Source organism: Heteronotia binoei, chromosome 19 (assembly GCF_032191835.1).
Source record: "Heteronotia binoei isolate CCM8104 ecotype False Entrance Well chromosome 19, APGP_CSIRO_Hbin_v1, whole genome shotgun sequence".
Taxonomy (NCBI): Eukaryota; Metazoa; Chordata; class Lepidosauria; order Squamata; family Gekkonidae; genus Heteronotia; species Heteronotia binoei.
The window spans coordinates 44,843,105-44,855,640 of NC_083241.1; the positions used below are offsets into that span (position 1 = coordinate 44,843,105).

Here is a 12,536-nt window from a genome sequence, read left to right on the forward strand (position 1 = left end):
GCCTGAGACGTGCATTGCGGGCCTGGGGTCTTAGCTAAGAATGGGTTCGGAGGGCCATCAAGGTCACGTCCTTGCCTGGTGCCGCATCCCCCCTTCTTTCCCCTTGTAAAGGCTCCATCCTTCACCCGCCACTGGTTGGGTCTGGGCTTCAATATGTCCTTCAGGAAGCAAAAGGTCTGGGACTCTGTGCACCCCCCAGCCTGTCATTTAAACTTGTGCAAATCATGCCAGCGAGAAGGCTGCCCTCGTTAGCGATCTGTGGGTTGCTGCCTGAATGCACACAGCCGCAGGCTCCACAGAGGCCCCCCAGGGAAGTATTTTCCTCCCTGGGATCACGTGAGTCACTCCAGGGAAAAGCAGGCATGTAAGCAAGTTAAATGAAACTAGTAAATATTGTCGTTGGCTTTGGAGCGTAGCCTGGGATCCGGATAGACCGTCTGCCGCTGTTGGTTTCAGACAGCTCTGCCGTGTTCTGGGTTGGTGTACATCAGGCGGGGGTTGTGGGAAAGGGTGGGCATTGACCATACTGCCCTGAGTCACGCCCTCAGGGCTAGTGCAGCTTTAGAGCCAGCATCGGTCTACGTTGCGTCTAGGAATGCCACACCGGGCATAGAGACGGCTTTGTCTTCAGCCATCCCGTGGCACTTCCTCTTCCTGATCAGTCCTTTTGAAAGGTGCTGATCCCACCTCCCAAACGTTGCGGAGGCACCCGGCTTTCAGAGATGCCCCTGCCAGACCCTCCGCCATATAGGCCTGTTCAGACCACGATGCCGGTAAGGCAAAAGGGGACTCTGCACTCATTTGGAGTGCAGAGAGAGGGCAGCGAGTGCTGAGTCCCACAGAAGAGTGTTTTGCCTCAACCGCGCAACGTCTCGGTCGAGCGAGAGATGAATGTGGCACAGGTGTATTTCGCTGGCGGGCCTCTGCCAGCCCCTGCACACTGCCTGGATTTCTGCCAACCAACGGTTGTGTCCTTTGGTGCTTCCCAGAGTCTGGCCAGCCCATCTGCGGGAACGGCTTGGTGGAGCAAGGAGAGCAGTGCGATTGTGGCTACAGCGACCAGTGCAAAGACGAATGTTGTTTTGACGCAAACCAGGCAGAAGACAAGAAGTGCAAGTTGAGGCCGGGCAAGCAGTGCAGGTATGGAATTGGGTCCTGGGGCTTCTGAAGGTTTAAATAATGGGGCGGGGCATGGGGGACACGGGGGCTTTGCATGTGCAGGAAGCAGATGATGTTTGGCCCATGCAGATTTCTAGATCAGCTGGTCTGGCTTAAAGTTAAGAACATAAGAGAAGCCCTGTTAGATCAGGCCAGTGGCCCCTCCAGTCCAACACTCTGTGTCACAGAAGAACAGAAGAGAAGCCATGTTGGATCAGGCCAATGGCCCATCCAGTCCAACACTCTGTGTCACAGAAGAACAGAAGAGAAGCCGTGTTGGATCAGGCCAATGGCCCATCCAGTCCAACACTCTGTGTCACAGAAGAACATAAGAGAAGCCATGTTGGATCAGGCCAATGGCCCATCCAGTCCAACACTCTGTGTCACAGAAGAACATAAGAGAAGCCATGTTGGATCAGGCCAATGGCCCATCCAGTCCAACACTCTGTGTCACATAAGAGAAGCCATGTTGGATCAAGCCAGTGGCCCATCCAGTCCAACACTCTGTGTCACAGAAGAACATAAGAGAAGCCATGTTGGATCAGGCCAATGGCCCTTCCAGTCCAACACTCTGTGTCACAGAAGAACATAAGAGAAGCCATGTTGGATCAGGCCAATGGCCCATCCAGTCCAACACTCTGTGTCACATAAGAACATAAGAGAAGCCATGTTGGATCAAGCCAGTGGCCCATCCAGTCCAACACTCTGTGTCACATAAGAACATAAGAGAAGCCTTGTTGGATCAGGCCAGTGGCCCATCCAGTCCAACACTCTGTGTCACATAAGAACATAAGAGAAGCCCTGTGGGATCAGGCCAGTGGCCCCTCCAGTCCAACACTCTGCGTCACATAAGAACATAAGAGAAGCCCTGTTGGATCAGGCCAGTGGCCCATCCAGTCCAACACTCTGTGTCACAGAAGAACATAAGAGAAGCCATGTTGGATCAGGCCAATGGCCCCTCCAGTCCAACACTCTGTGTCACAGAAGAACATAAGAGAAGCCATGTTGGATCAGGCCAATGGCCCCTCCAGTCCAACACTCTGTGTCACAGAAGAACATAAGAGAAGCCATGTTGGATCAGGCCAATGGCCCATCCAGTCCAACACTCTGTGTCACATAAGAACATAAGAGAAGCCATGTTGGATCAAGCCAGTGGCCCATCCAGTCCAACACTCTGTGTCACAGAAGAACATAAGAGAAGCCATGTTGGATCAGACCAATGGCCCCTCCAGTCCAACACTCTGTGTCACACAATGGCAAAAATTTTATATATATATATATATATACACACACACACTGTGGCTAATAGCCACTGATGGACCTCTGCTCCATATTTTTATCTAAACCCCTCTTGAAGGTGGCTATGCTTGTTGTGAAGTTGTGAAATTGTGCGCGACTGGAGGGCTTGTAGAGTGTAGGATTTGTTCCAGAGAGGTCCAGTGACCAGGAGGAGAAAAACCGGGCAGCACAGGCAGGATGCGGCCTCTCAGTCCAGCAGTTCACCACATCCCCCAGCTGGTGACTGACTGGGGTGAGGGAATCCACAAACTGCAGCTCAGGCAGCATGGATGAAATATGGGTCTTCTTGACTCATCGTATTTTTGAGTCCCCTTCCCACTGCAACGCTCTTGGCAGAGATGTACGTCAGCAGGATGAGATTTGGGGGGGGTGGGGGAGTGTTGGGGTCTCAGGGTCCAGGAGGTGCAAATGGAAATCCCCACGGCTCTGAGAGTTGTGGGACAACCACGATCTGGCCCCACACGGTCTGCCTAGCCTACCTCGCAGGGCTGGTGAGAGGATAAGAGGGAGGAGAGAAGGGCCACCCTGAGCTCCTCGGGAGAGGCGGTGGGAGCAAAATGCCACCCTCGTTTTTCATTAGATCAGACAGGGGAATCTTCCTCTCTCAAGAGGCAGTCAGTATGGTGAGCCCAGCAGTGCTTCCCCCTCATCTTTGCAGGGGATGCTGATTAGAAGTCGGGTCCTGATCAGCGTCCCCTCTAAGCTGAGTGAGTGTGAGCTAGCTCACAGTTTTTTAACCTCCAGCTCACACATTTTTATCTTCGTTCAGGAAGGAGGGCCCCGGAGCAAACCGATTGATGCAGCAGCTCGCAACTTTAATGCCAGCAGCTCACAAAGTAGAATTTTTGCTCCCAAGATCCCGCAGCTTAGAGGGAGCATTGGTCCTGATCCATACTGGCGCCAGCCTGCAGCCCAGGGCTCACCTCCTGAGGAGGGCTGAGGCCTCTCATGGCTCTTCTGTTCCTTTCCAGCCCCAGCCAAGGACCCTGCTGCACGGCCCAGTGCGAGTTCCGGAGGCAAGGAGCCAAATGCCGGAATGACTCCGAATGTGCCGAGGAAGGGAGATGCAACGGCAACACCTCTTTCTGCCCGACCTCTGCCCCAAAGCCCAACTTGACTGACTGTAACCGCAACACACAAGTCTGCATCAACGGCGTAAGTCTTTCGACCGGCTCTCTCGGTGTGTGTGAGGACCAACCCCCCCCCCCTCACCCACCCACTTAGCTGAGCCAGCGGAGAAAACTCTGGAGTGGGGTCTCATCCTGTCCCCACCACACAGGGTTTTGCAGGGCTGGGCCAGTGTGGAAGGAGTGCTCCCGGGGCTTTAAGCAAGCATCCTAACCACATGTTTTCTGGGGACTGGAGGTGGAAGGTCAAAGAGGCTGCTGAAGATGGATCTTGTGATTTGGGGAGGAAGATGTAGGGGGAGGGGCTGTCATTTCTATATCCCGTTTTATGCCTTCCACAGGAGCAGACAGACAGGGCTTTGCTGTAGCTCAGGGGTGTCAAACATGTAGTTTGGGGGCCGAATCAGGCCCCCGGAGGGCTCCTATCAGGCCCCCAAGCAACTGGCTGTCATCTGCTTTCTTCTCCCTTTATCTTCCTTCTGCATAACAGCTTGCTTTGCCAGGCTCTTTCCATTGCGCAGCAGAGCTATTGAGCCAAGCCTCTCTTCCTTCTGTTGGCTGAGGCTCCTCCCCCCCCAGTCCCCTGGGGGGGAGGGAGGGAAGGAAGGAAGGAGCCCGAGCTTCCTTTGCCCAGTTCCCTGGATCCCATGGGAGAGATGCAAAGAAAGCACTTTTAGGACCAATGAGTGCTGATGTTTTAAGCATGTTTTAAGTTTTTAAAAAAATATATATTCGTGTTTGTCGGTGTTCTTTATAAAATTTATATCTCTGCTACCTCATCTTAATTAGGGTACACACATGGCCCAGCCCGACAGCCCAGCCCAACAAGTCAGATCCGGCCCTCATAACCAATGAGTTTGACACCCCTGCTGGAGCTGAACTGTAACCCAGCACAGTCCTCCTGGCTTTCCACCCTCCACATCTCCAGCAAGATCTGGCCTAACCTCTCCTCCCCCTCCCCCCACTGCCTCAGCGGTTGGCATGTCATTTTGCAGCTCTCTCTCCAGCTTCCACCATTTCCAGGGGGTTTTTGGTGAGGGGTTGGAAGAGGAGGAGTAAACATGAATTTTGTACTTAGATGAAATAGTTGCTGGGATTAAAAGGACTGGCGGTCTGAGCTAGTTTGTGCTGTTAGTGAGGTGCTTGAATGTGTTCATTCCAAACATCCAGTTCTGCGTGAGGCCGACCTTCCAAAGCAACTGGGCCTCTTCGTTATGAGACAGCACCAAGTCACTCTCGGTAGCAGGATGCTTGAAATAGTTTCTGGCTTCCTCTCTGTGTGGATTAGATACTTAACTGAGAGAGAGATGAAGCTTGTTTGGGTAAGAATGGTTGTTGTTTTTTTCCTTCCACAGCAATGTGCTGGTTCCATCTGTGAGAAGTACGGCTTGGAAGAATGCACGTGTGCGAGCTCTGACGCAAAGGACGATAAGGAGCTGTGCCACGTCTGTTGCATGGAGAAAAGTAAGCCGCCTTTCCTTCTGGGAGAGCTGGGTGCATAGAGTGGCCCTTGTCTCCTTCAGACACTTTCCAGAGCATAATCAAAAATGGTAGGTCAGGGGGAAAGGAGGGAGCAGAAACTTCACTGCTGGACACATGAAGCTGCCTTGCACTGAACCAGACCCCGCCCCCCCTCAGTCCATCAAGGTCCGTATTGTTTACTCAGACTGGCAGCAGCTCTCCAGGGTCTCAGGCAGGGAGAGGCCTTTCAAATCGTCTACTGCTAGATCTTTAACCGGAGATGACGGGGATTGAACCTGGGACTTTCTGCATGCCAAGCAGAGGCTCTGCCACTGAGCCACAGCCCCTTCCCAAGGTCTGCGTGGATTTTGGATTTGTTGAGTCAGTTTTTAAAAGGCTAGCCTGCCTTGTCCTTTCAGTGTCAGGAGGTTGGGAATGTAAAAATGCAGATTTAAATTTAAGTAGAGTCGGACTCAACTGTGTGACTGAACAACAACATCTGCAGATGAAATATTTTTTTCCTGCCAAAGACTTGGATAGTAGTGTTTCAGAAATGTCTTAGAATTTGGGTTTATTCCTCGTTGGAGATCTCTTGGTGTTTATTCAGAGGCTGCTGGGGGATGGGTGGGGAAGCAGATCTGGAACCTTGGGGCCCAGTACATCAAGAACCAGGAAGGCTAGTTACAAACAAATTATAGGGTCAGTTCAGGTTTATACTTACTGTTTTTAGAAATTGGCCCTATAATTTTTTCATAACTGACCCTTCTGGTTCTTGATTCGGGGGGGGGGGGTCCCCCCTCTTTTCTCTCTCCCCCCCTCCCACATCCTAATCCACTAGAGCAAACACAGGAACTGTTATATGAACATATGAAGCTGCCTTATACTGAATCAGACCCTCAGTACATCAGAGTTGTGGCTCTCCAGGGTCTCAAGCTGAGTTTTTTCACGCCTATTGCCTGGACCCTTTTTAGGTGGAGATGCCGGGGATTGAACCTGGGACCTTCTGCTTACCAAGCAGAAACTCTACCACTGAGCCACCTTCCCTCCCTAACACTTATGAAGCTGCCTTCTACTGAATCAGACCCCGCTGGGTCCATCCAAGTCAGTCTTGTCTACTCAAACTGGCAGTGGCTCTCCAGGGTCTCATGCTGAGGTTTTTCACACCTACTTGCCTGGACCCTTTTGAGTTGGAGATGCCGGGGATTGAACCTGGGACCTTCTGCTTACCAAGCAGATGCTCCTCCACTGAGCCACCGTCCTCTTGCGTTCCTCCTTTTTATTTCTGTTACCATTTGCTTCTAGTACCAAAATGTCTTTGGCCCCCCATTGTAATTCTCCAGTCCAAGCACGGACGTGCCCCCTTAAGAACAAACTGCTCTGTTGGTCCTGCTCAGGCGCTGCGCGTTTGGTGCCTTCTCGCTTTTCCTTTTCCCGGCCTGACCCCGTGTTCTGCGTCCCCCAGTGCGCCCAGACACATGTGCGAGTACAGGATCCGTTAAATGGAAGGAGTACTTCAGCAGCAAAACCATCACCTTGCAGCCCGGATCGCCCTGCAACGATTTCAAAGGCTACTGCGACGTCTTCATGAGGTGCCGGTTGGTGGATGCGGACGGCCCCTTGGCCAGGTTAAAGAAAGCCATTTTTAATCCCGAGCTCTACGAAAACATCGCAGAATGGATCGTGGTAAGTTTTGAAGAGCGGAATCTTTGCTGTGGTTCCCTTTGCCAGGTCATTTGAAAGTCAGCATATTCGGGCAAACTTGAATTTTTTTTTTTTTAGTTAGTAAAAGCAACTACTTTGACTACGATTAAAAAGTGAGAGGATGAGCAACATAGAGAGCAGTGAATTTGGAAGATGGAAAGACATATCTGCAGGTCAGCCTCTCCCGTTATGTCCCTAGGAGAGCCTTACGCTCATCTCAGCAACATCTTCTGGCGATCCACGACCCCAAAGACATCGGCTTAGTTTCCGCCAGAGCTTTTTTCGCTCTGGCTCTGTACTGATAAATGATGATACTGGATTTATATCCTGCCCTCCACTCTGAGTCTCAGAGCGGCTTACAATCTCATATCTTCTCCCCCCATAACAGACACCCTGTGACGTGGGTGGGGCTGAGAGAGCTTTTTACAGCAGCTGCCCTTTCAAGAACAACTCCTGTGAAAACTATGGCTGACCCAAGGCCATTTCAGCAGCCGCAAGTGGAGGAGTGGGGAATCAAACCCTGTTCTCCCAGATAAGAGCCCCAACACTTAACCAATACACCAAACTAGCTTTCAGATCCACTCTATGAGGTAGGTGGGGCTGAGAGAGCTCTCCCAGAATCTGCCCTTTCAAGGACAACTTTGCAAGATCTGTGGCTGACCCAGGAAGGCCGTTCCAGTTTGTGCAAGTGGAGGAGTGGGGAATCAAACCCTGTTCTCCCAGATAAGAGTCCCAGCACTTCACCACTGCACCAAACTGGCTTCCTACTGAGACTGGGGCCCTGCAGGACTCACTACGGTGCCACAGGGCCTATAAAAAGGAGCTGTTGCACCAGGCCTTTAGTTGAGGCTGCAGACATCAAATTCTATTAACCCCCCCCAGCTCTAACCTGCCCGTGGCTGGTTATCATACCCTCTGTGTTGTCATCTGTGCCGTGGGTGTGGTCTGGTCCCACCTGTTAACATCCCCGCCTCTTAAGCTTGCAGGCCATTTAAACCTGGCACCTGGAGACCGTATTGGAGTGCTGTTGTTCAGATACTGATTGGCTCAGATTTTACGGGAATTGTTTGGCTGTCTTCTCCTTTTGCAGTGACCCGCCCTGAGCCAGCTTGTGGAGGAGGGTGGGGCATAAATCACATGAAATAAAATAAACCAATAAGCAGAACTTGGCTCCCGCCGCAGTTTGTGGTAGATGGAAAGAGGGGGGCCATGCGGGAAGACTGGATTGAATAGTTTCCAAACCTTTCCTTCACCCCGAAGCCTCCTAGGCGACTCGGGCAGGTCAGGGCTAGTTGAAACTGGCTTCCCAGCGGAGGGAAGGCAAGGGTAACCGCGAACTCTGCGGAAGGTCACATTCAGTGAACACGCTTCCCTGTGTTCTGGGGGGATTCCTTTCTGCCCTGTCACCACCGCAGGATCCCTCGGGTCATCAGCCTCTGTCCTGTCCCTTGGTCCCTGAGATGCTGAGTCTTTTCTCCCACCCAGTTGTGCTCTGCTTTTGTCTTCTCCCAGTCAGGCCCGTTCCGATCTGCTCTGGCTTCCCGTTCCTGCCCAGTTGTGGCCCGTACTGTGCTGCTTCTAATGAGGCCTCTGGGGTCGTGCAGCCATCTCGGAGTCTTGCGTGAGACGGAGCCATCTGGTTTCAAATCCTCCAGTTCTGCAGCCGCTGCTGGCTTCAGGCTTCAACAGCCCCATTCAGCAGGAGGAAGGGGCTCTTGTTTCCTTGCCCTTGTGGGGCTGGCAGGGACCAGAGAATCTTGGGTTCAGAGCGTCACTCAGTGGACTTAGGCTGTCCTTAGTCCAGTTGTTCTGAGAGCCAGTTTGGTGTAGTGGTTAAGTGCACGGACTTTTAACTGGGAGAACCAGTTTTGATTCCCCATTCCTCCACTCCCAGCTGCTGGAATGGCCTTGGGTCAGCCAGAGCTCTGGCAGAGGTTGTCCTTGAAAGGGCAGCTTCTGTGAGAGCTTTCTCAGCTCCACCCACCTCACAGGGTGTCTGTTGTGGGGGAGGAAGGAATAGGAGATTGTGAGCTGCTCTGAGATTCAGAGAATAGGGTGGGATATAAATCCAATAACGACTTCTTCTTTCTCCGTCAGACCAGCATCATTGGTTAGCTGTTTGGGGTGGGGTGGAGGGAACCAGGAAAGAGGGGAAGGAAAAACAGTAGCTCAGATCATGGTTTGGGGCCAGGTCTGAGCATATATTTTGAACCTTTGCCATTCTAGGCACACTGGTGGGCGGTCCTGCTGATGGGCATCGCTCTGATCATGTTGATGGCCGGCTTCATCAAAATCTGCAGCGTTCACACGCCAAGCAGCAACCCCAAGCTGCCCCCTCCGAAGCCCCTTCCAGGTAAGTGCCTCTCGTGTCGCAGGTGCGCCTTCCCCAGGGTCCCGTCACTGAAATGTGCCCTGCGTGTGGCCCTCAGCAAGGTGGCTCTAGCCTGTGAAGGTGCGCGCTTTTGGGCACTGCTCCTCTTCCTCCTTGGTGACGCTGTGCCCTTCTTCCTTCCCGGCAGGCACTTTGAAGCGCCGGAGACCGCCCCCGACGACTCAGCCTCCGCCCCGCCAGCGGCCCCGGGAGAGTTACCAGATGGGCCACATGAGACGCTGAGCACGCTGCTTGTTGCCTTGGTTCTTCCTAGTGCCTACAGTGGGAAAAATTTCACTCCAAAGAAAACCTGCGTTTTAAGTCACTGTCCCCCGGTCTGACTTCCAACTCTCAAAGCAGGGGGAGAGAAAGGCAGGGAGGAGGCGGGCTTTCCCGGAAGCCCTTCAGTGCCCGTCTTCCCCTGCTTACAAGAGATGCAGCTGCTGGAGCGGCAGGAGGTCTGAAGCACCGTGGCTTTTCTCTCCCCTCGGCTCTCTTCACGGTTGCCTTTTCACTCGCAGGCAGGCGTGGCTCTCGTGGAACTTCCGTTCACAACCCCGAATGATTATTAAAAGTCTCTATTTTTCAACTGTCCAGGCTTAGGAAGGCAGCCCACCTCAACGTTGGAGACGTTACTTTGCCAGTGTACATAAATTGTTATATGCAGACATTGTATTTCTAATGTACACCCGTACTTGTGTGTGCAATTGTAAAACAAGAACATTGCAATATGGATGTTTCTTTGTATTATAAACCTTCTGCGCTCTTAATGAAGAAATTACTGTTTAATCGACATACTCAGGATAACAGAGATGGGTGGTGTATAAAAGGCCAGGATTCTGTGCGGCTTTAGGGGCAGGAATTGTGAATCAAATCCAGTTCTTTCTTTCTTTTTTAATTGTATCTATAATACGGTCAGAATTAGCGCAAATGCTGGTTCTGGCCCTGAAAGCCAGGGGGCTGCTCCTGGGCTGGGTGGGGAGGCAGGCAAGGGGGTGACTTGTGCAGGAAATGGGCCTTCTGGATTGGGCCCTTCGCCTCGTCACGCTGCCGCTGTCCTGGGGATGGCGTCGGCCTGAAAGTCCCCCCCCCCCCCCCCCCGTGTGGATTTTTACGAAAACTGTCTGGCTTCTGAGAGCTCTCTGCACAGAAGTATTTTCAAAAAGAAAGACTCTCTCCGCCTATGATTCTTATTCTGTTAAGCGATCAATTTTTCTTTTCCAGGCTTTGGTAGAAAGATAATGTCTTTTGTTATATTTTTCCTCATACAGTCGGTAGCTGGTTTTCTTTTGATAAGCTGATCGTCTTAATGCGTGGTAATTAAGTTCCCGGTTCTGACAAACCTGGGAGAGATGAAAAAAAACTGTGTGGATAATGATTTTTTTTTTTTAATTTTAACAAGTATTTTGGTAACCTCTCAGCATGACACTGTTGTTGTTTTTTTTGTTTTTTTTAAAGATAACCACTAAAACAAATGTATTGATGGTGGCTGCTGCTGCCAAAGCCGGATGAACTTGGTGGAAGGCGGGAAGGGGCTGGCTGGGAAGGCTTTGAGAGAGGCCAAGGGTAGCTTAAAACAGCAGGATGCGTTCCTGTCCCATCCCCCCCCCCCCCGAGCTTCTATGACCAGTGTAAATAATTGGCATTTTACAAGAGAAAAATCAAAAGCAATGTTTTGCGATAGGCTTTACTGCTATGCAGGAAATGGAAGAGGGCATTATTTGAGCTTGTGATCCGCTGCTTCTGTTTTTCCAAAAGCAATGAGCTAATTAGGGAGGCCACTGGCGATGATAGTATTTCTGGCTTTGCTTGAGAATCAGATTGATGAAGGGTTCAGGCAGGTCTGTGTGGTTTTGGGTTCCGCCCCCCCCCCCCCCCTTGTTCTTTTGGCTTAGTTTTTTTTTATTCCCAAGAGTATAAGGTTTACACACACGCATTCTCACAATGTACGCAAGCCAGCAAGGCCAAAAATGTTAGAGAATACAATGGGATCTCTTCCTTGTAAAACTTGTACAGTACGTGGTGACTTTTTTCAAAATACAGCTTTTTTGTACATGGTTTAGAGACGAAATTTTGTACACGAGAACCCCTCCCCTTGCCCAAGACCAAGAGACTAAATAATTCTAAAGGCTCTTAACTAGTTAGCAGATCTCTCGTTGTTGCTTTTAAACACATTTTAAAATGCATTTGGGTTTGCTTTCTGTTTTCCAGACTGTGCGAAAGACTGAAAGCCAGGTTTGCATTTCTAAAAACGGTGACTTTTATTCTGCAAGAGTTCTTAGTAACTTCTTGAGCGTGGTAGATCTTATGGGACATGTAAATTCTTTGCTTGTCATGTTATCCTGTGACTTGGGTGATTGGCAGACAGCTGGCCACCCTGACGGATTTTTTGGGGGGGGAGGGGAGGAGTCCAAGTTGAAATGTTTTCTGCAAAAGACAAAACTGCACTGAACTCTCCGCTCTTAAGTCAAAATGTGGTAAATTGAAAACTAAACATCCAGAGAAATGGCGATCTAATACTGCTGTCAGTTTAATGTCCACTGTGTTTTATACAGTATCTTTTTTTCTGTTCACTTTGGAAATTTTTACTAAAAAGTTGCAAAAAAAAAAATAAAGTATTGTGCAAAGAAATGTAAGGTTTTTTGAAACTTGAAAATGCATTAATAAATAGACTTGATGAAATCATTCTGAAAGGTTTCCGTGACTCTCCGATTCCGAAAGCCAGCTGGCTGCTTCCTCCTGCTGTGTCCTTCTTGTTCACTGCAACATGGCTCATCTTACCACTCTTGGTCCAGTTTACATCCGTGTTTGATTCCTGCACTGTATCCTACATGGGACTGGCCTCACAGACCGTGTGGACACTTCAGCAGGCGCCAGACGCGCTGAAGAGATTGCCCAGTGCCTGCGGAAACCTTCCCCAGTTCTAAGGGAGTTTCCACGGCTTGCCATCTGTGTCTAGGCATCCCTTGGCCATATTCCTGGAGGCAGGGCAGTTCAAGGACAGAGTCTGGCACCGCCCATGTTGAAGATGACAGCAGTTCTGTTCTGGTCCGATCCAGCATGGCTTCTCTTATGTTCTTCTGTCTGGGGCAGCGATGTTATGTATTCTTGGTGCTTGGGGGGCAAGAGTGGGAGGGCTTCTAGTGTCCTGGCCCCACTGGTGGACCTCCGGATGGCACTTGGTTTTTTTGGCCACTGTGTGTGGGACTGGATGGGCCATTGGCCTGATCTAACATGGCTTCTCTTATGTTCTTCTGTCTGGGGCAGGGATGCTCTGTATTTTTGGTGCTTGAGGGGGGGTGCAAAGTGGAAGGGCTTCTAGCCCCACTTGTGAACCTCCTGATGGCACTTAGGGTTTTTTTGGCCCTGTGTGACACAGAGTGTTGGACTGGATGGGCCGTTGGCCCGATCCAACATGG

At 50.9% G+C, this 12,536-nt stretch overlaps 1 protein-coding gene across 1 annotated transcript in view; it reads left to right on the top strand.

Moving 5' to 3' along the window:
• ADAM10 (ADAM metallopeptidase domain 10) overlaps window positions 1-11,802 on the top strand; it is a 53,881-nt gene extending 42,079 nt beyond the window's left edge. Inside the window, exons 11-16 of the mRNA XM_060259825.1 lie at window positions 990-1,140; window positions 3,429-3,612; window positions 4,940-5,048; window positions 6,508-6,728; window positions 8,973-9,099; window positions 9,266-11,802. Coding sequence (XP_060115808.1) covers window positions 990-1,140; window positions 3,429-3,612; window positions 4,940-5,048; window positions 6,508-6,728; window positions 8,973-9,099; window positions 9,266-9,360 — 887 coding nt within the window. The 3' untranslated portion in view covers window positions 9,361-11,802. The remainder of the gene's footprint in view (window positions 1-989; window positions 1,141-3,428; window positions 3,613-4,939; window positions 5,049-6,507; window positions 6,729-8,972; window positions 9,100-9,265) is intronic.
• Window positions 11,803-12,536: the final 734 nt, after the last annotated feature.